This window comes from Triticum urartu, chromosome 7A (genome assembly GCF_056163025.1).
Source record: "Triticum urartu cultivar PI428250 chromosome 7A, HENAU_Tu73, whole genome shotgun sequence".
Taxonomy (NCBI): domain Eukaryota; kingdom Viridiplantae; phylum Streptophyta; class Magnoliopsida; order Poales; family Poaceae; genus Triticum; species Triticum urartu.
This window is the reverse complement of record NC_141879.1, coordinates 25,010,006-25,031,658: the sequence shown is the minus strand read 5'-3', so window position 1 is coordinate 25,031,658 and position 21,653 is coordinate 25,010,006. Positions and strand designations below refer to the sequence as shown.

Sequence of the window (21,653 nt, the reverse complement as noted above, 5' to 3'; positions counted from 1 at the left end):
TCACTGGCCATCTGAGTAGAATATGCTCGGATACACCCAGAGGGGTTGCAGATTGGGGCACCAGCTTCTATTGTATTCCATCATAGGACTGGCAGTTGGATCTTCCTCATCGCCCACCCCATGCACAATAAAAGAGCGAAGGCCCGCATAGTACAGCGACTTGCTTCTTCCTCCCCAACGTTCTGGGCTCAAGCAAGAAAATGGCCGGCTCCTCACATCACCCCCAACAAATAGTGACCAATTGTCCAGCTGCTTTACCTCCACCCATTTTGCAGGTTTGGTTGACATGTCAAGGTGGTGTATTACAAATACTGTCCGGCCTGAAACATATGTGCTAAAACAGAAAACCATCATAAGCATGTCACCACAGACCACCATCCAAGGTTTCTCATACGAGCTTGGGGTCAGGTCGCTGACAAACTCAGTTGTTATCTTCTGCAGACCAAGTTGGGGCGACAGCTGCAAAGTGTATATCTCATAGCAATCATCCATTGCGATGAACTGACCATTGAATTCCACAATCTGTTCTATCCATGCATGAGAAAGTTGGAGTTCAGACCAAAAGTCACTTCTGACCGGCCAGTCAAACAAAGATGTTGTAGTGCTGACAAGGAGGTGTGAGTTGGATGATGCAAGGGGAGCTGTCAGGGTGCCACTGAAGTAGATCTCCCTCTCAAATTCGCCGTTGAATGGGAGACGTGGAGGTGAAACCTTCGCACCGCTGAATACATCAACAACAAGACAATGTCCACCACGACAAAAAATTAGTTGACCATAGGAAGTGCCAGCAAAATGCATCTCCTGATAAATTTCTCGAGGAATCTGGCAGCGAAGGGGGACGTTCTTGTTGGTCGGATCAATGACTTTGCATGTGTGCAGGTCTTGACGACCATTGTTAGAAGAGAGGTCGGCAGCTTCACTACCGGACTCGCGGTCTATGCCTACGGCCACGGGCTGTCGGCATAGGCCCCTAAGCCGTCGGCATAGATCTATGCCTACGGTTGCCGTCGGCATAGGCCCGTCGGCGTAGATATCGTCAGCGTAGTCTTGTCAGACCGTCGGCATAGTATAGCCGTCGGCATAGGGGCCTATGCCGACGGCCTGACGTCAGCCGTCGGCATAGTATAGCCGTCGGCAGTGTTTTTCGTCTGACGGCAACGGACGGCGCCGTCAAAAGCGCTGACGAATCACGCAATGCCACGTCGCAGAGATATGCCGACGGCAATGCCGTCGGCATACCTCTGCCACGTGGCAACCCCTGGTACTCCTGGTGGCAGGGCTATGCCTACAGCAAAGCCGTAGGCATAGATGAATCTATGCCGACGGCTTTGCCGTAGGCATATCTATGCCATGTGTCATCTCCTGGTTCCTCCTGGCAGCAGGGCTATGCCTACGGCAAAGCCGTCGGCATAGATTTTCAGCTATGCCTACGGCTTTGCTGTAGGCATAAAAAGTCTATATTTATAATAAATAAGACAAGTGATATTGCAAAAACTGAATAAAAGAAACTATATTCATAATAAATGAAGCATTGCAATTATTTGGCCTGAATAATAAACAATAGACTTTATTAATATGAATGTCAACTACAAGCATTCAGGAATTACACTTAGAGGAAAAGGAAATAAAAGAAGAAAGGAAAAGTCCTAAACTAAACCTATACTAAACTATCTACTTCATCTTCTGCTTCTTTCTTCTAGTTCATCAACCTGCAAAACAAGAAACAACAAATAGGAAAAACTTGATTCAGGTTAAAATGTAGCATTCCCCTTATGGAAATGCCTTTGCTCTAGGAGCTAGCACTTAGGAGTTTGGAAACATTAGTCAAACCCCAATCAGATTAAGTTGATAAAAGAAACATTAGAAGAGAGCCAACACTGCATAAATGGAGCCAATGGAACAGTAACCAGCAAGGCCAAAAGGAATAGGTTCAATTGGTAGTAAAGAATAACCCAATAGAGAAGTAAAGCCAGCAAAGTATAGATCAAAGCTAAACCCAAAGATCAACTCAAATTAGCACTAACTCCATGATTAGGGGATCCCTCGATTAAGCTTGGGTTAGTTTTCAGATGAAATCCAACTAACCCACTACTAACCAACTAACCCAGAGGTAGGGTTTGAAGTAGGGATTGTCCTCAGGCAACCTAGTAGTGCTAGGACTATTGCATCATTGGATCAAGTAGTGCAGCATCTGCTGTTAAGTAATGGTGAGAGCCTCAGGACACCATCATTGGCATGGCAAGATTAAGGAGCACCTGTTCTTATCAGTGAGAGTATGAGAGAGAGAAAGAAAGTGAAGAGACCAGTGTAGCATCTGTTCAAATCAGATTTAAGAGAGGGAATTGGCAAGGAAAGATACAGTCCATAACCTGCAAGAATAAATAGGCCATTGATAGCACATTTACTAAACATCTGCCGTAAGCAGAAGTGCAGAACACATACACCCACTTACACATGGGTACTATTCTGTATATAGGTACACAAGCACAACACATGGACCTGGTATAGATAGGAGTATAAGCATGCATCAAAATCATCTGAAACATCTGAAATAGCTAAAGCAAAGAAAGAGTTAACACTACATGCAACCATGAGGACTATATCCTGTACAATATACAACTAAACCACCAGTAGATGATGTACTAAACCATACAAGAAATACCAATACATGGTATTTAGATAAAGACTAGTATATATCAAACACACATACCAGCTTGAAAGAGAAACTATAATTTTATACCACTACAGGAGCAAATCATGAACAACACAGAGTAATTGCAGTAAAGAGATGAATCAGTATATGTTGATCAATAAGAAAGTTACAGCTATATACAAATGAAGGACTATATCCTTTATAAGATAACAAAGAAACAGTAGCACTTGTACATATGAATAAATAGAACCAGCAGCCAACTAATAAAGAAACTAGCATGTGCTATAGGACAGGAACAATAACATCTATAAGACCAAGATAATTGCAGTGATAGACCAACAGTAGCATAGAATTTCTTGTAATCTGTCCATAGACATGAACTAGAACTAGAATATGAACATGTAAAGCAGCAGGAGCATAAGTAGACCAAAGTCCACATTGCCAAATCCATAAAGATAGCACAGTAATCAATTGAGCTAATAATAGGTGAGCCAACCTTCACCAAGCACTAACAGGACACGTGGAGCAGCATCAAATCGACCATGACATGCCCGAAGAGAGTAGTACGAGCAGGGGAGCAGAGGGATTGAGGAGCTTACCATAAGCAACGCCACCACCATGGTTGCGGTGTGGCCAAATCACCGCCGTCGCACGGTGGCAGGCGATAAGGTAGTCGACGCTGACGGATCTGGGGCAGTAGCACCACAGGCAAAACCCAGGAGGCGCTGGTGCACAAGGAGGCATGGGAGGTGGCGCAGGCGACTAGATCCACGAGCAAGAGCACGCCGACGACAAACCTCTCCCCACCACCGAAACCCTAAAGAGGGAGAACCGATGGGGGCGACCACGGGCGGCAGGGAGAAGCGAATCGAATGAGTGGAGGAGGTAGAGCGGCTCAACGGGGAGCCCTGGGTAGCTAGCTCAGCGACAGAGCTCGCCGGAGTAGGCTGGAATCGGCCGGCGACCGAGGCGGCGATGTGAGGCGACAAAAGAGAGAAGGGGATCGAGAGATAGGGGCTCGGGATCGAGAGATAGGGGCTCGGGATCGAGAGAGAGGGGCTTGGATCGAGAGAGAGAGAGGGGCTCGGGAGCTCGCCGGTGCCTGACCCGCCGCCCGCTGGCCTCGCCGTCGCCGGAGGTGAGGTGGCGGCCGAAACCCTAGCTAGCACGGGGGACGATGGAGGGCGGGAGCGCTGATTCTGGACGGAGGGGAAGGAGGCGTGGAGCTTGGGGAGCTCGGGGGAGTGCTTCCCGTCGCCGGAGCTCACCGGAATAGGCCGGCGTGGGTGGTGGCGGCGGCGAGGGAGAGGGGTTCGTGGGAGAGAGAGGAGCGAGGAGCGAGGTCGCGAGACAGAGAGGGGGAGGAGGCGTTCGGTGGAGTTGGGTGGGCTCTATCTCGTGGGCTTTTTTTTGTCCTTTTCTCTAGATGGATGGATGGCTGGATGGATGTGGGGTGGAGAGCTAGATGGATGGATATGCGCCACGTCATCGATCCGTGGCACAATCGTTTCCACCAATAGGAATCAAGCTCATGCAATTGTGTTCTCCCTTTTGTTTTTCTTCTAAATTTTTTTACTCTCTTGGACCGCTGAAGGAGGGCAAGTGCTAACCGCGTCCACGCCGGTGAAGGGTCTGGCGTCCTCTGGCCTCGCCGCCATCGGAGCAGCGCTAGAGGTGGAGGCCATCGAAATCCTAGCCACGAGGTAGGGTTGTGGGTGGACGGAAGGAGCGGATCCTGACGCATGGATGGACGCGGCAGGACGAGGTCCGGCGGACCCGGCTGCCGGCGATCTGTGAGGGGAGAGGAGGATCACAGCGGCATGCCGGATCCAGCCACTTGTAAACTGCACCATCTTCGAGTTAGTATCTGGCTATCGAGAGGGAACGTGTCCGGTTTATGAAGGAAGTGTGTTGCCCATTGCTCCGTTGACCTCGAAACTTCTCGTGCTCTCAAAGGGGGGCATTTCATGACACGTTCCCGGGCATGGCATTTTTTGGGACCGCCTGGAATATTTGAGACATTTACTGCATCTGTAGGGCTTCAATGTGGAAAAATGCAGATCTGCACGGCGGCCACCTGAAATGATGTCAATAAGTGGTTTGTAAATCATATATGATGTCTTTGCAGTATGCGTAGGCCTAGTGCAACGAAAGGAGGAGGAGCCATACCATTGGGGGGCGAATGTACCTCGGCGGCATGTCGGATCTAGCCGTAAAAATCCACGGAAAATCATACGATGCCGGAAATCCTCGGGACCTGGCACGGTGTCGTCATATGGCCCTTGTAAGGTGTGGTAAAAATTTGAGCGTGTTTCGCAGAAGTCTGACCGGCGGCCACTTGTAAACCGCACCATCTTTGGGTTAGTATCTTGCTATAGAGAGATAATGTTTCGGTTTGTGAAGGAACTGCGCTGCCCGTTGCTCCGTTGACCTCAAAAATTTTCATGCTCTCAAAGGGGGCCATTTCATGAAACGTGCCAGGACATGGCATTTTTCGGGCACGCCTGGAATATTTGAGACATTTTTCGGGCACGCCTGGAATATTAGATCTAGCCGTAAAAATCCACGAAAAATCATACGATGTCGGAAATCCTAGGGACCTGGCACGGTGTCGTCATATGGCCCTTGTAAGGTGTGGTAAAATTTGAGCGCGTTTCGCAGAAGTCTGACCGGCGGCCACTTGTAAACTACACCATCTTCGAGTTAGTATCTTGCTATAGAGAGAGAATGTTTCGGTTTGTGAAGGAACTGCGCTGCCTGTTGCTCCGTTGACCTCAAAAATTCTCATGCTCTCAAAGGGGCCATTTTATGACACGTGCCAGGACATGGCATTTTTCGGGCCCGCCTGGATTATTTGAGAAATTTACTGCATCCGTAGGGTTTCAATGCGGGGAATTGCAGATCTGCACGACGGCCACCTGAAATGATGTCCAGAAGTGGTTTGTAAAATCATATATGATGTCTTTGCAGCATGCATAGGCCTAGTGCAACCAAAGAAGGAGGAGCCCCACAACTGGGGGCGAATGTACCTTGGTGGCATGCCAGATCAAGCCGTAAAAATCTGTGGAAAATCATACGATGCCGGAAATCCCCGGGACCGGGCACAGTGTCTTCATATGCCCCTTGTAGGGTGTGGTAAAAGTTTGAGCGCGTTTCGCAAAAGCCTGACCGGAGGCCGCTTGTAAACTGCAGCATCTTCGAGTTAGTATCTATCTATCGAGAGAGAACGTGTCTGGTTTGTGAATGAAATGCGTTGCCCGTTCCTCCATTGGCTATTTCAACCCTCCATCGCACTTGTATACATATATTAAGACACAATGCAAGTTTGGGTACCATTGATACCCCCAAGGCCCCCGACCGACCTAATCCTAGCCCGGTTGACCCGAAGATCTAGGCCTTTGACTTTCACCGAACCGCCTTTGACCAACGTACTTTTCCACCTGGTTGTGATAGGTCAGCCCATAGGAACATTTCAAAACAAGGTCTGGGCCCAACACACCAGCGGACCCCCCTCGTGTCGACTCGATGCGGCCATTCCCCCCCTGCAAGTGTCGGCGGCAGCGCCTTCCGTGAAGGGGGTCACATTCCGGAGCCGCGTGTCGTTTGTTTGCACCTGACAGCACACTTCCAGACATGTAAGAGGACCTGGCGCAAGATTTGATGGCATAGCTAGCCCCCAAAGGCCCCCGACCACACTCGTAGACATGCGAAGAACAATCCATGGTGGGGGATTTTTTCACATACTCCTGCATCTTACAAAAATATAAGAAATTGCCACACATATTATATCATATGTGTCTGCACTGTGTAAAGATCTCATGAATTGATTTCGCTTCAAGTGTTCAGGAATATTCATGCAACGCCAAAACCGCAGAAGGATTACTTCGATTGCATCGCCGTTCATGAGGGCAAACCTCACACCGGAGCCGCGTATTGCCTCTTTAGACATGGCACCACATCTTTCGACATGTATGAGGACTCGGCGCGATGCTCTGGTGGCATTGTCCCCCCCCCCAAGGCCCCCGGTCAGTCGAACCCTGGACAAGTTGACCCGGAAATCTACGCCTTTGACTTTCACCGGACGATCTTTGACCAATGGACGTTTTCACCTGGTTGTGATAGGTCGGCCCATAGGAACACTTAAGAACAAGGTGTGGGACAAACCCACCATAAGATTCCCTTCGTGTCAACCCGACATGGCCGTTTCCTCCCTCCAAGTGACAACGGCATTGGCGTCCATGAAAGGTCACACTCCTGAGCCAGTTGCCTTTGCACCCGCCACCACAATCCTTGAAACAGTCTGATGAAGCAAACATGATTTAAGTTTGTTCAAATTTGAAACATAGTATAGCACATAATCCTTTCAAGATTCTGATAAAAAACCATATGAATTTCGTCAAAATCAATCCAAGTATCAATTACTTATGATTTTAATAAAGCAGAAGGACCTATATGCAAAAGTACAGGAGGCCACATTTCTAACATACTCAAAAACAAAAACAAACTGGATATTCATAATCTATGGAAAATTCTACCCTAAATCGGTGTATAATTTGTGTATGTTTAAGTTTAGATAAGTTAGATTTAAATTAAACAAAATTTAACTTAAAAAATAAAAATAATTTAAAATAAAAACAAATAATATCTATGCCTACGGCAATGCCGTAGGCATAGTTCTCGGCCAGGGGCTGCCAGGAGGTGCCACGTGGCGGGGCTATGCCTACGGCATAGATGGAAAACTATGCCTACGGCTTTGCCGTCGGCATAGATCTGCCACGTGGCAGCTCCTAGTAAAAAAATATAGATAATATCTATGCTGACGGCCGCCGTCAGGGCCGTCGGCATAGATTTGACGGCGTCAGCCCGCCGTTTGTCCCTGGGCCACCAGGGCCACATCTATGTCGACAGCCTAACTATGCCTACGGCCACCGTAGGCATAGATCAATATATGCCGACTGCCTAACTATGCCTACGGCTGCCGTAGGCATAGATGGAGGTATGCCGACGGCTTCTCTATGCCGACAGCTTTTCCCAGGCCGTCTGCGTAGCTCGAGTTATGCCGACGGCCCCGACAAAAAGCCGTCGGCATAGATAAGGCCGTAGGCATATAGGGTTATTCCGGTAGTGCTTGAACACTGGCATTCAGTTGGACGAGGAGAGGCGGGAATTTGGAGCAGAAGGTATATTTGGATGGGTATGAGCAGAATGCAGCACGCCAAGAGCGGCATGTTGCAGCAAAGGCAAGAATGTCACGGAAGGATCGTGACAAAGCAAGAATGGTGTGAAGCGGGTCATCTGGGAGGTCTGCCCAACAACGGAGCATGGACGAAGCAGGTTGTGTGGACACAGAGGCGGCACGCAGTTTGCTCGGGCTTTGCATTATGGCAAACTCTCTGCAAAACATAACAAGTTGAAGGGCAACAAATTAGAAAGACAAGACAATGACGAAATGAAAAGTGAAAACGTAGATAGCCTGTTAGAAGTTAAAACCATGGATAAACATATGTTGTTCTTTGGGTCTAATGTATGCCCTGTATCAAGACTTGTTATGCACATGTAAAAATATATGTAATTTTAATGGTTGGTTTTGGGTGGATTCTTCCTTATATTATGGGATTCATTAGGAAAGCCCTCGATTCATTAGGGAAAACTGTTGAAACTACAAAAGAGAAGCAAAAATAAAAGGTTCCAAAAAAAGTGTAAAACACCAAGGGACCATGACTGACCATGTGGTAACGGTCCTTGCTCACAGAGAAAACATGTCAGCATCCAACTCATCGGTAGGATTTCATGTTCAAAAATTAATACAATAACAAGAAAAAAACATAAATTTCCCCTGAAAAAACATCAGGAAACCATCACCTGAAAGGCTAAAACTTGGTTGCAATACACCTATGCAGCTTCAGACCATGAGATTATAAATGTGTGATAGCAATGCAAATATGCAGCTGCCCGGTACACCAACATATTAATGTATTCTATCTTCCCACTCCATCTAAAGATCGTTCTGTGGTACGTGAAACACACTAATTTTTCCTCAAAACACCGGCCCAAATCAAATTCCAGTCTTCTATAGGTATTAATTAGAGTTTTTTTTCTTGATTGGGTATGCGAGATACACAAATTTCTTCTTCTCTGAAAACCACTATTAATAATCAGAGTTTTGGTACTAAACTGTACACACCTACTGTATATTTTGCCCCAAAATCTTGTGACCCTGGTAACGATAATCAGAGTTCTGTGCTAAGCGGTAGGGCTGGATTTACAGGCAGAAACCAAGATGAACTCAGAATTCAGGGGAAATGAAACTAGGGCTTAGGCCAGAGAGGGAGGCGGGAGGAGGGAGGGGAGGGGAGGGGAGAGAGCGCAGGCCTTGCAGGGGGGCAGGAGGTAGAGGACGGCAAAGACGGCGCTACTGCTGGCTGACGGACGCCGGCGTCTTCTCCGGCGGCAGGTGGTGGCTCCGGCAGACCTCGCGTTCCCTTACGCTTTCACACTGGTCTCTGCTTCTGCTGCTGCTGCTTCCAGAAGCTCTCGTGTCGTCTCCTCTAGCTTATCTGGGTGTGGGCTAACCCTGGGTCGTGCTTGGGCAGCCCATGCTAACGAGTTGAAGTCCTAGACGTTGGCCCACACTTAAAGTCTCCTTCATGTCTCAAAAAAAAACTTAAAAAACGAAGACTTAATGGTCTCCCTACATTCAAATTAATTGTAATTTATGTTTTTCCTAAATCCAACTTTTGAAGTTTGACCAAGTTTTATTTATCCGGGTTACTTTGATTCTAGTTTTCTTTTAGTGCTTATCTCTTTTTCTCTTTTTTTTCTTTTTGTCCTTTTTTCTATTTTCTTTCTTTAAAAAAAATCTTTGTAACACACGAATATTTTTTATGAGGCACATGAACACTTGTAGTTTTTGATATTCTTTTGCATAAACTTTATCAAAATTTCCATTGTTTGACTTGAAACCAAATTTATTTGCTTTTTTTTTCAAGCACGGAGAGACTACAACACTGCTCTTAAAAAACAGAGCTTACACAAGTACTCCCTCCGTTTCAAAATAAGTGACTCAACTTTGTATTAATTTTGGTACAAAGTTCAGTCGCTTATTTTTGAGACGGAGGGAGTTGTATACTTGGAATTGGATTTTTTTTCTTTGCACTTTATATTTGGTCTCCATGTAGCAATTATGGGACAGGCTATACATCAGTCGATTGAAAACCAATTTATGGTCAGTAAAAAATAATTCCCGTTGCTCTATTGCATGTGAATTAATCTCACTAGTTTCACAAAAAAAATATTTAATCTCGCTCGAGGTGATTGACATGGGGAATATATCCGGTGCACCCGCACTTGTGGTGCTACCGGTGCAGCTCCGGTGCACCAGATATTTTACCGATTGACGTGCCGATGGCTGCACTGTTTGCCGCCCCGGATTGAGGAGTCCAGGGCTCCACTGTTGCATGTGATTGATGTGTATCTCATGCAAGCATGGTCCATCACAAATTATGCATGTGATTGGTACCCCAGCGGCCCAGCCTACTCATCGTTGTTTATCCTACAACAGCCCGTTGATGAATAAAACAAAAATAAAGGAAAACAACAAATGAAAATTTTCAAGTGGAGAAAGAATTAGTTAAGACACAAAATGATGAAAAACCATAGCACACAATTTACACAAAAACCGTGCTTTTGTACAATATGCAAGAATAAGCATATAGGAGTTGAATTTACGCAAAAAAAAGTTCCCTAAGAAGAAATTGTTATTACCCTTTTAAGAAAAAATAAAATAAAATAAAACAAGTATTGAAAAATTTTGCACACAAGTTTTGAAAAAAACAAACATATAATAGTGAAAGTTTCAGAAAACAAACTTTTCTAAGAAGTAAAGGGTTAGTGCCACTCGTACTACCATTAGAAAAGAAAATGAAATGAAATGAAAACTAAAAGTAAAACAAAATCAAAAATAAAGTTTTTCTAAGGAAGAATGAATTAGTGGCGTTTGTATTACCCTATCAAAGGAAAAAATATATAAATAAAAAACAAGATAATGAAGTTTTCTAAGAAGGAATGAACCTTTAAGAAGAACAAAAAAACTTTCAAAACTTGCACACAACTTTACACTAAAATTGCACATTTTGGAATATGCAAGAATAAGCATATAATAGTGCAGTTTTCACATTCTACGATAATATACGCACATATTATTAGTACTTGCATGTATACTTAAACACACAAAAATTAAAAAATATCTTCTAAGAAGGAATGAATTAGTGATATTAGTATTACCCACTATGAAGAAATAAAGTGAAAACAATAAAAATAACAAAATGTGCACATAATTTAAACAAAAATTATGTTTTTTTATATATGAAAGCATAGACACGTAATAGTGAAATTTTGCAAAAGAAGATGTTACTAAGAAGTAATGAATTAGTGGTATTGGTGTTACCCTTACAGAAGAAATAAATTATATAAAAAACTAAAAAAAATAATTAAATACTTATTGACATTCCATAAATGTAAAATAAAAATAAAGAAATAATAAAGAAAGCAAAAACAAAAGCATAAAAAGCATAAAAACAGAACAAAAACAGAAACAACAAAGAGGAAGAGAGGAAGGCTATGTCGCACAGTAATGGGCTTTGGCCCATTAACAAACTGACTGACCGAAATATGAGGTCAGTCAAAAAAACAGCCCAAAACAACACACAGACCATCCCAGAAAAAATAGATACACAAATCTTAAAGCAGAAATGAACAGCTCAAAAATAGACTGACCCAAAATTAATTTTCAGGCGACTTGCATATAACTAAACTGAGCAATTTTTGGGATTCCTAAAGCTGTAGGCGACTAGGAACAAAGCTTGAGGGATGAAAACTGCAGCTTTAATACTGCAACATAATTCTCGTTGGACTAATTTTTTTTGTACAAAAAACAAATTCTATCGTCCCAAGATCATTCGTGAGGAAAAACATTTTTTCTCCATCGGGAGCTCTGCCGACGCCATATGTTCATGTAGGCTATTCTCTGAACATAAGATGAAACTGAAGATACAGGACACAGGAGGAAGAGCTGTCAATCAACAACACAAGAGCGTACGCATCTGATGTTCTCAGGAGTATATTTGGTGCTCTTCACCTTCCTATATTACGACCAAGCAAAATCTGGTGCGAACTTGAATTTCATCCATTTAGCAATCAGAGAAAATATTCCCGATGAATATACTCCGCCCAAGCATCTGATTAGATACATATGTGCTCTCAGGAGTGCATTTTTCTACTACAAGTACGCGGCCATTTCGATGCACACAATCTGAAACCAAAGCATGCACCTGAAGAAGAATCCCTTTTCAATACACTGCCTAATGGGATCCCTTGATTAATTCACAAGGCCCCACTATCCCTCTTGAGGCAAAGCTACACTTGAAACTTGTCAGTTCCAGCAAATAGTTAAACAGCACACCTAATAACTGATAAAAGGAACACACACCTCTTTCTAAGGTCTAAGCACTTGCGTGCATGATGAACTAAGCGGCTAGAAACCTACCTATTCCAGCACAAATAAGCAAAACGTGGTACTTTTCTTAATGCAAAACGTATTACATATTCGTCTATTGTAAAGATTAAACAGAAAACGGAATGGCGAACTAACTGAAAAATCTTGAGTAAAAGTCTCCTACAGTGTTCTGAAAACAGAAGGATGGAACTAACAGCAAAGATCTTTGGCCCTCCTTCCACCATGAAAATCACCCATCCAAAGCTGCAGACGTCCTTGATGTTTTTTCAGAAGAAGCTTGTCGAGCAGCAAGACATATAGTTGCACACTGAAAATTACTCCCTCCGTCCGGAAATACTTGTCGGAGAAATGAATGTATCTAGACGTATTTTAGTTCTAGATACATCCATTTTTATGCATTTCTCCGACAAGTATTTCCGGACGGAGGGAGTACTAGCCATCGGAACTGAACATGCTTGGGTACACCCAGAAGGCCTCTGCATCGTCACCCAACCCATGTATGGTCAAAGGCTGAAAGTTATGGGCGTAGTATAGCCGGTTACTCCACCCTCCCCATTGTTCCGGGCTCGAGCAAGAAAACGACGGGCTCCTGAAATCACGCCCTACAAAGAGTGCCCAGTTGTCCAGCTTCTTCACCTCCACCAATTTTGCAGGTCTGGTCGACATATCAAGACGGTATGGTTTATATAGGACTGGTGCTTTAGATGACAACAAGCTCTCGTAATCACTAACAATGAGAAGCATGTCACCACATACTACTAGCCATCGGCTTTGTGGGCATTTGGCCATGCCGTCGAAAAACCTGCTGGTTGTTATCTGCTCCAGGCCAAGCTGGGGAGCCAACATCAGAATGTGGATCCTCCAATGGCAATCCAGTGCGATGAACTGACCGGTGAATTCCACAATCTGATCTATGCGTGAATAGGGAAGGTTGAGTTGAGACCAAGAGTCACTTCCAATGGGCCAATCAAACAGGGAGTGATGGGTGCTGACAAGTAGATGGCAGTTTGGTGATGCAGGGCGCGCTGTCAGAGTGCCGTAGTAGTAGAAGTCAAAGTCGCAACTCAATGGAAGAGATGGAGGTGAAAATTCGGCACCAGTGAACACATCAACAATAAAAAAATTCCCTTTGAGGCAGCAGATGAGATGCCCATAGAAAGAGCCAACAAACCACATGTTCTCAAAAGTCTTTCGAGGAATCTGGCAGCAATGGGATATGTTCTGCTTGGCTAGATCGATGAGCTTACAATTGCGTAGCTCATGGCGACCATTGCTAGAAGGGAGATGGCGAGATAGGTCAAGGAGATTGGGTTGGACAAGGAGAGGCGGGAGTACCGTGCATAAGGTTGATTTGGATGGGTATGACGAGAAAGCAACACGCCAAGAACGACATGTGCTAACAAACACAGATAGTTCGACATATGATCCCAATAGAGGAATGATGGAATGCAACAGGTCAACTGGAAGGTCAGTCCAACCTTGGAGCCCCGACACACCAGAGGGAGTAGAGACAAAGGGGCCAGACAATTTGCTCGAGCTTTGCATCGTGGTAAACTCTCTACAAAACAGAATATATGAAAGGTTAGAGATAATATGAGTTGATAAATAAATTACAGGCTAGAAACAAAACGAGTTGACTAAATGGGAATTGTAGGTAGCATGCTAGTAGAATGGATAAGCACATTTAGATATCCTTCATATCTTGTATATGACTCACACAGTAACATGTAAGAAAATTTTGTTAAACACTTGCACGGACAAAGAATTTGATTCGGTTGATTCTGCAGTGTTATATGAGGACAACATGAACTGATTTCTACATGATAATGAGACTCATCAATATATAGAAGATGTTAATAACAGTGCCGCAAGTTACTACCTTTTCTTCTGCCTGCTGCATACACCGAATAGAACAACTGCCATTCTAGCCCTGTCGATAACCGACACGGGGATATGCTGAAATTCTTCTAGTGTAGTTGAACGACTTAGGCAGTTCTGAACTTCTAACCCCCCTGTCCACTTGCAAACTCAAGATAATTTCTGCACGGACGACTCAGACTATATCATGTATATGATTTGTTAAATGTAAAAACATTGTTACACTTGGCATCTTACTAGCTAGTTACATGTAAAAACATTGTTAAAACACTTGGACAGATGAAGAATTTGATTCTCGGCAGAGTTATATCAGGCAACAGAAAATGAACTTCTATTGCAAATGCTCCACTGAAGTTAAAACCTGTTCATGACAGTTGACATCATCTATCTGTATCTTAAGAAGATGATACTAAAATGGTGCCACGAATATAGAACAAATGCAGTCCTAGCTCTGTTGATGCCCAATACAGGTGGCGGTATGGATACACGGGCTAAAATTCTTACAGGGACTTAGGCAGTTGTAATCCTCTCCTCAGAACCACCAAATCTAGCTATTTATATAGGGTTCTGACACTTGGGAGGAACCACAACGCACGTACAGTACAGCGGTAGGCACAGGAGAGATTGAAGGAAACTAGGGTTCCACTCATGAGGTGAGGGAGAGAGGGAGAAGGGAGAGGGCGGGGGGTGGAACAAACCAGACCTTGTAGAGCAGGATGGGATGCAGGCGGTCGGAGATGACAAGGCGTTGGAAGTCTGGTGCCGGCTAGTGTCTTCTCCGGCGGTGTCGCCGCGCGCGGCTCGCTTCCCCAGCGGCGCTATATCTCTCTCCGACCTGGCCCGATATGGGATTTTTTTTCTTTTCTTGTCCTTTTTAATATCAGCCCGATATGGGCTTCTGCTCGCCACTGAACATTTTGTGCTCGGCCCGGTCCCTGCTGACTCATTTTTTCCTATATAAAACGTGGTAACACCCCTAAAAAAAATATATGCTGACTCCTTTCCACAAAAAGGAACAGAGCCTAGTACCCAGTTTATATTAGGCTAGGCTAGTACTCAGTTTATATTTACAGCTAGCATTAAAAAAAGTTTATATTTACGGCTCCCTTGATTCATGGGATTTTAGCTCCCTTAGACTTGGATTTTTCTTTTTATTTTTTGCCAGCTGATATTTAGACTTGATTTTGGAGGAAATCAGTTTCCATGTAGCAATTATTTGGTCCCTGTACACAGCTGGGAACACAAGTTCAGAGGTGGAAATTTGCATTCTCTCTTCACATATCCCAAGAGAGGATTGGGACGATCATCGTCCCAGTTGTTTGAATTTTGCCGCCGAGAAAAAAGTCATGAGAGATGCTATAGAAAGTAAGGTCCCATCAAAGCTTGAGACTTTGCATGGAGACTCGCGCAAATGTCACAACCAACTACTTCCTCCGTTCCGATTTACTCGTCGTGGTTTTAGTTCAAATTTGAACTAAAACTACGACGAGTAAATCAGAACGGAGGGAGTACTAGTTTGGTCTGGCATGAGAGAAACCAGCCGCTCGTGTGGTATCAAATAGTTGGTCTTACACTCAGAATAAAAAATCAGATTGGTTGTCAGTTTCTCAAAACAGCCTTTCATCCCCCTTTATAAAAAGAATGTACAAACAACCGAACCGATACATAGTGATGATGAAATCCTCAAACAAGCAGGATGATATTTACACTCAACATAGTCACTGGGTTATCTAGAGAGGGGCCGTCGGAGTAGTAGGCTACACCATTATGGACCATTCCAGCCCGCTTCTGCTTCCACCCCCAACCCTAGATCTACAACACCGGCCACTGGGTACCTGTGTTGGAGTTGTGCCGAATATAGTGTGCAAGGTAGGTTGCAGTTGGACTCTGAGTAGTATTGTGTTTAGATAGGATATGGAGTCGTGTCCTAATAGGACACTTGTATCCTGGGCCTCTCATATATAGCGAGGGTAGACACACGATGTAACCTGTGCCAACATAATAGCACAGGAACGCGGGGGAAGTCTGCGGCGTGTGCCGGCATCCAGAGCGACCAGGTGCGGTAAAGGAGCGGTGTCATGGGGAGGAGCGTCCATAGTCAGGCCCCGAGGATGTAGCCATATCGGTGAATCTCGCTAACAAATCTCCGTGCCGTATTCGTGTGATTGCTTGGTCCTTGGATGATCAACAATATACATCGGATTTATTCTACAACCCCCACGCCATGATGCACGCATCGCCGGCCAAACCATGCCCAACGAACACCCGCCCCACGCCGACAGGAAAATCGCCTCGCGTCACCCGCTACATCGAAGCACCGAACATGAGCACGATGGGGCTCGCTGCCGTGACACCACCATGAGCCAAGCCCGCAGTCCAACGCCGCCAAACTAGCCCAACCCCACCACCACATGCAAGAGATTGATGGCAACCGACCAGGAGAAGCTTATCACCACACGCGCACAAGGCAGGGGTAAGAGCATGGTTAATAGCAGAGCCCGCTGCCGGCTCTATACAGAAGCCATGTCACTTATAGCCCTCACAAAAAAGTCTCATATAATAAACTTGCTGTAGTGATTACTGTTGCATGCATGGGAGAGAGAAAACTGCACCTGATTGGAGGGGAGGAAGCAGCGCCCCTTGCATGCAGTACTTTGGGTATGGCGTTATAGCCGGGCTGTAACAGAAGCCCCGCTGTCCTCTCTCTTCTTTATTTCTCTCATCCACGTGAGATTTTGCTGACATGGAGCGGCTTACAGCCTGCTGAGTAGGACCTATTATACTTGCTCTAAGACTAGCTACAATGGGTAGTAACATAGAGTAGTAACATGTCTATGTTACTACCTCTATAGTGGGGAGTAACATATGTGTGGTAACAGATGCAACACTTTATTTATTAGGCTATAGACACATCTTGTCTTGATATGTGTGATGTTACTCATACTACTAGTAACTAGCTATGTTACCACCCTCCTTTTTTTCTTCATTTATTGTTTGCCACATCATCTATTTTATCTAGATATATGTGATGTTACTATCTATGTTACCCCCACCGTGGGTAGTCTAACATATGTGTGGTAACATGCAACACTTTATTTATTAGGCTATAGACTCATCTTGCCTTGATATGTGTGATGTTACTCATCACATGACTCTCTTTCTCATTTATTGCTTGCCACATTATCTATTTATCTAGATATATGTGATGTTACTATCTATGTTACTGGTCGTGCTTGCCTCCTAGTCAACTGATGTTTTCTTTATGCGAATCTGGGGTACCAAGTGCATGATAAAGAGCCTGATCATAATCAATGCCGAAGACCACTACTTTCTTGAGTACTCCAATAGTCCAATGTGAGCAGAATAACTCAACCCAAAATGGCTACCAACACGCCAAAAGAAATTCTGGCATGCAGAGGTGACAAAGGAGATGTGAGTTGGGAGATGCTAGGGGAGCAGTGAGAGCAGTGAAGAGAGAAATGAAAGCTAGCTTTCATCATTCCTATAGCAGAAAGCAACAAGCATCACGAATAACTGTAACAGATGCCATATCATCAACCCAAGCCAGATTTTTAGATCCAATTATAGCGAATAATCGAATTTTGACATCAAACTCTACTAATATACTCAGATTCATCTTCAGAAAAATAATCGTTATTTCAGGATCTTGGTGCCTACATGCAACCATGAGACTGAAACTGTATAAGATTTGTTCAGTTGAAGCCATTCCAAAGTTCAGTCAGGATGACAGTAACAGGTTCCAGTCAGTTATCATGTAATTTTTTCAAAAAATGAGGTCGCCCTAAACCTCTGTGTCAAGTGATGCATGCATCTTTTTTATGTCAGATTTCAGTCTTGCAAAATGTTTTAAAAGGCACACACAGAAGGGCATAAGCTACCACAGTTATTATTTGAAACTAGCTCTGTTTAATAGTACTCTCTGGGTGTTACCATGCAGGTTTGGCAAAGGGTACTCACTACATATGCTTGATATGGTTGTGCTCTGTCTTCCACATATGCAACATCATATGAAGATGCTATTAACTTTAGTACCATTTTTCACAGAACAAGAATAGATCCAAGAATCAACTGGTTCATAAGAATCTAGCGACACAGAGCATGAAATCTGGCTATCCTTTTGAGCCAATATCATTCATGTATCTGTGAGAATACCTTGTCCATATTGGTGTTGCACCAAAATGCATTTCTTGTGTTACAAACTGTTTTGAATATGCACAATTTAAAAATGCTCCAGGCCAATGTAAGGACGCCAGCAAAGAAACTGAAAAGCCTGACGAATATACAACAAGCATAGCAGAAGTACTCTAATGCCACTTCCAGAGTAGCAACTCTGATTGCAGCCAAGCCATTGTTTTCCCAGAATAAGACAGACCACAGCACTCAGTTTTGTTCCGAACACAACACTGGAAATATAACTATTCCCCCCCCCCCCCCCCCCCCCCCCCCAAAAAAATATCCTTGTTATCATGCACATTAGATAAAAAACTTCCATTTCCATGCATAGGATTTTGTATTATGAATATTGTGCAGCTCCACTGAAATAATAGTTCCTGTAGTACTAGGTGGGAGGCACACAAGCACATGGAGCAAACATAAAGGTCACTTAAAGATAAGCGACGGTTTCATTCATGCTGAAAAAAGAGGCAAGAACTAACATTTTTCAAAGTTCCAAAACCTACTGGTCCACACCTACCAAAAGTCATAATATCTTACAAACTCTTACAGAAAGAAGCTGCTACAGCAAGCGCTAACAGACATGCATCAAGACAATCAACCATCATAGACACTAAGAGAACATACTGGGCACAACCCACATAGGTTGCATCAGACCAAAACCGTATATTATGCAGGGATCTCGCTTCACCGGCTCACCGAACTCCAATGTGATACAACCATTAGAACCATTGTAACAGCAGTATATGCAGTTGCTCCTCCCTCCCCATCTCTCCGGGTTAATGCAACACAATGGCTGGCTTTTCTCCTCGACGCTGACGAAGATTGCACAATTTTCAAGCTTCTCCAACTTCACCCACTTTGCAGGCTCACTCGACAAGTCAAGGCGAAAGGCTTTTACGTCTTTCCCTGATGATGGAAAAGCTACCGTGAAACCGACCATGAGAAGCATATCACCACACACCACAAGCCACTGCTTGAAGCATTCATTGGTCCTGGTTCCCTCCCAAGCAACTCTTATTTCTTGTATGCGTATCTGGGGTGCCAAGTGCATGATAAAGAGCTTATGATCTTCAGCCATGCCAAATACCTGATCTTTGAAGGTCAATAGCTGCTTGATTTTTCTGTTGTGAGCAGGATGTCCCGACCAAGAGTGGCTACCAACACGCCAAAAGAAATGGTGGGATCTAGTGGTGAGCATGAGATGTGAGTTGGGTGACGCTAGAGGAGAAGTGAGGGCACCATAGCAGAGCTGAGGGTATTCATAGACGGGCAGTTGTGGAGGCGAGACACTAACACCTGTGAAGACATCAACAACAACGCATGATTGTTTGTTGGACAAGATGAAATTGCCATAGGAAGCACCCCTCAAATAGAAGTTCTCCAGAGGAGTCCGTTGGTCAATCCTGAAAATAAAATTAGCAAGTAGGGGAATCTCACAGCACATGTGCCTGTCTTGGTTGGCTAAGTCGGTGATGTAGCATGGGCGTTTAGGTACCAGGGTGGTGCTAAATGGGAGGGGGCGAGGAGAGCACACGGGGATATTAGGCTGGAGGAAGAGAGGTGGCAAGAGCGTCGATTTGCATGGATAGGAGGAGAAGGCAGCACGCCAAGAGGGGCAGGTGGCAGCGAAGGCAAGGAGGTCAGCAAATGATCCCAAAAGAGCAACAATAGACTGAAGCAGGCCATCTGGGAGGTCAGCCCAACCTTGAGGTCCGGACATTGCGGAGAACATGAGCAGGTTGCAGCTTCTCTGCACAAAATCATGAATATAAAAATTAGAAGAGTGAACTGGATATTAAAATTTGAACGGAGTGGCTGAGATAAGTTGCTGATGTGTCTAGTGCAAATATGGTTCCAGAGATACCAGCTGCAAGCACAAGAGAACACACGAAATTGTATTGTTGAAAAATACTAGTGATTCAATGAACCAGTGACATTGATTTACAGACTGCGCTGGTGCTGGTGCGGCATAAATAAACATACATTCACATCATACATCAAAAAATGCATCGAGCCTCCCCTTGCATGTTAAACTACTCTCTCCTCCTGAACACTTTAATGCGACTCATCAGATGAAATAAAAAAAATCCAATACAACAGCAATTGTCAACATCTAGTTGCTCTATTGTTACGTGAGAACAAAAACCAAAACATTGCCAAAGTATACAGATTAATCTCTTGTGTTTCAGATCAACAACAGTCGCCTAGTGCATGAATGGTTCGTGAGATACTGGCTGTAAGCGCAAAATCACACTAAACTAAGAAACTGGCGAGATCGGGTTTTTACATCCTCCGCTAGTCTGAATCTGATACAGCATATCCAAAAATGCCTCCATCCTTCGACTGGAGCAGTCTAAACTACTCTCCCGTACTGAACACATTATTAATTAATTCGAAGAGATGGGCAATCTCATCAGATGAATTGAGGAAAAAAATATATATACAGCTATGATTTCCATCGTGAAATGTGTACACTAGCATAGTTTCTTTTCCTAAAAAACAGATTATTCCAGAATTATACGGGTTAATCCATTGGGTTTCAGATCAGCAACATTCGCCTGGTTAATGAGATATTGGATTTTCCCATCCACAACCACTTGCATGAGCGAGTACTCAGATGAATCCAGAAAATAAAACCATATGCAGCTATGATTTCCATCACTCTGAAATGTGTAACACTAGCATACTTTTTACCAAAATAAAACTGAAAAAAAAGATTATTGCAAAATTATACGGATTGATCCATTGGATTAAGGAGATGTTGGATTTCCCATCCATATCCACTTGGATGAGCAATGGCGTCAGTTGGTTGGGTCATGGATCTAGGGTTCTCGACTGAGAGCAATCCAACCAGGGTACAATGAGGGGTGGGGCAAAAAGTTGGTAGTACCATCCTAGGGAGCGTAGATACCTCAAGGGAAGAAGAAGAAGAAGAAGAAGAAGAAGAAGAAGAGACAGTGTCGACGCGGCGGCGGCGGAGGCGATCTTCTCCGGCTTCGGTGCCGCCTCGGCTCCCCATGACTCCTTCGAGCGACTGACCAAAAGGTAGATACAGAGATACGCGTTATATGGGCTGGCTGTACAGCTTCCTGGGCCAGGCCGTGGTGGTCTGTTTTTTTTTTTACTTTTCACTGTCTGCTCAAAAGAAAAGAAAACCCCCAAAAAAGACCACTACAAAATTGAATCAATTTCTGATAGAAATATGCAGTCGTGAACGGTCAAGCATTTCGCGGTGAGGAAATCTTGAGAAGAATTTTAGCTTCAATTAATTCACTTGCAAAAATGCTAGTGCATTGCAACAAAAAAATAGTCTTTATCACAATAATTAATTGTTAGAAATGAAAAAAAAAACGGTAGCACAATGTCCATGCTTCGCCACGGAGCAAAGCCAGAATCTGAACCCTTCTCGTC

General features: G+C 44.2%; 3 protein-coding genes across 5 annotated transcripts; all 3 read right to left on the bottom strand.

The window, feature by feature from the left end:
- Nucleotides 1-8,057, bottom strand: LOC147957181 (putative F-box protein At5g55150). Of its 3 annotated transcripts, none has more exons than XM_087537431.1 (2): nucleotides 7,782-8,057; nucleotides 1-927 (listed from the first exon to the last, which is right to left on the bottom strand). In XM_087537431.1, exons 1-2 carry the CDS (start codon nucleotides 8,055-8,057, stop codon nucleotides 1-3), a joined length of 1,203 nt encoding a protein of 400 aa, XP_087393557.1. The 3 variants fall into 3 exon arrangements, with proteins under 3 accessions (XP_087393557.1, XP_087393558.1, XP_087393559.1); XM_087537432.1 differs by having other exon boundaries at nucleotides 1-911; nucleotides 7,778-8,033; XM_087537433.1 differs by having other exon boundaries at nucleotides 7,794-8,033.
- Nucleotides 8,058-12,264: 4,207 nt separating this feature from the next.
- Nucleotides 12,265-14,193, bottom strand: LOC147957180 (uncharacterized). Its single transcript, XM_087537434.1, has one exon. It carries the CDS (start codon nucleotides 13,710-13,712, stop codon nucleotides 12,600-12,602), a length of 1,113 nt encoding a protein of 370 aa, XP_087393560.1. The 5' UTR covers nucleotides 13,713-14,193; the 3' UTR covers nucleotides 12,265-12,599.
- Nucleotides 14,194-18,852: 4,659 nt separating this feature from the next.
- Nucleotides 18,853-19,962, bottom strand: LOC147957179 (uncharacterized). Its single transcript, XM_087531604.1, has one exon. It carries the CDS (start codon nucleotides 19,960-19,962, stop codon nucleotides 18,853-18,855), a length of 1,110 nt encoding a protein of 369 aa, XP_087387730.1.
- Nucleotides 19,963-21,653: the final 1,691 nt, after the last annotated feature.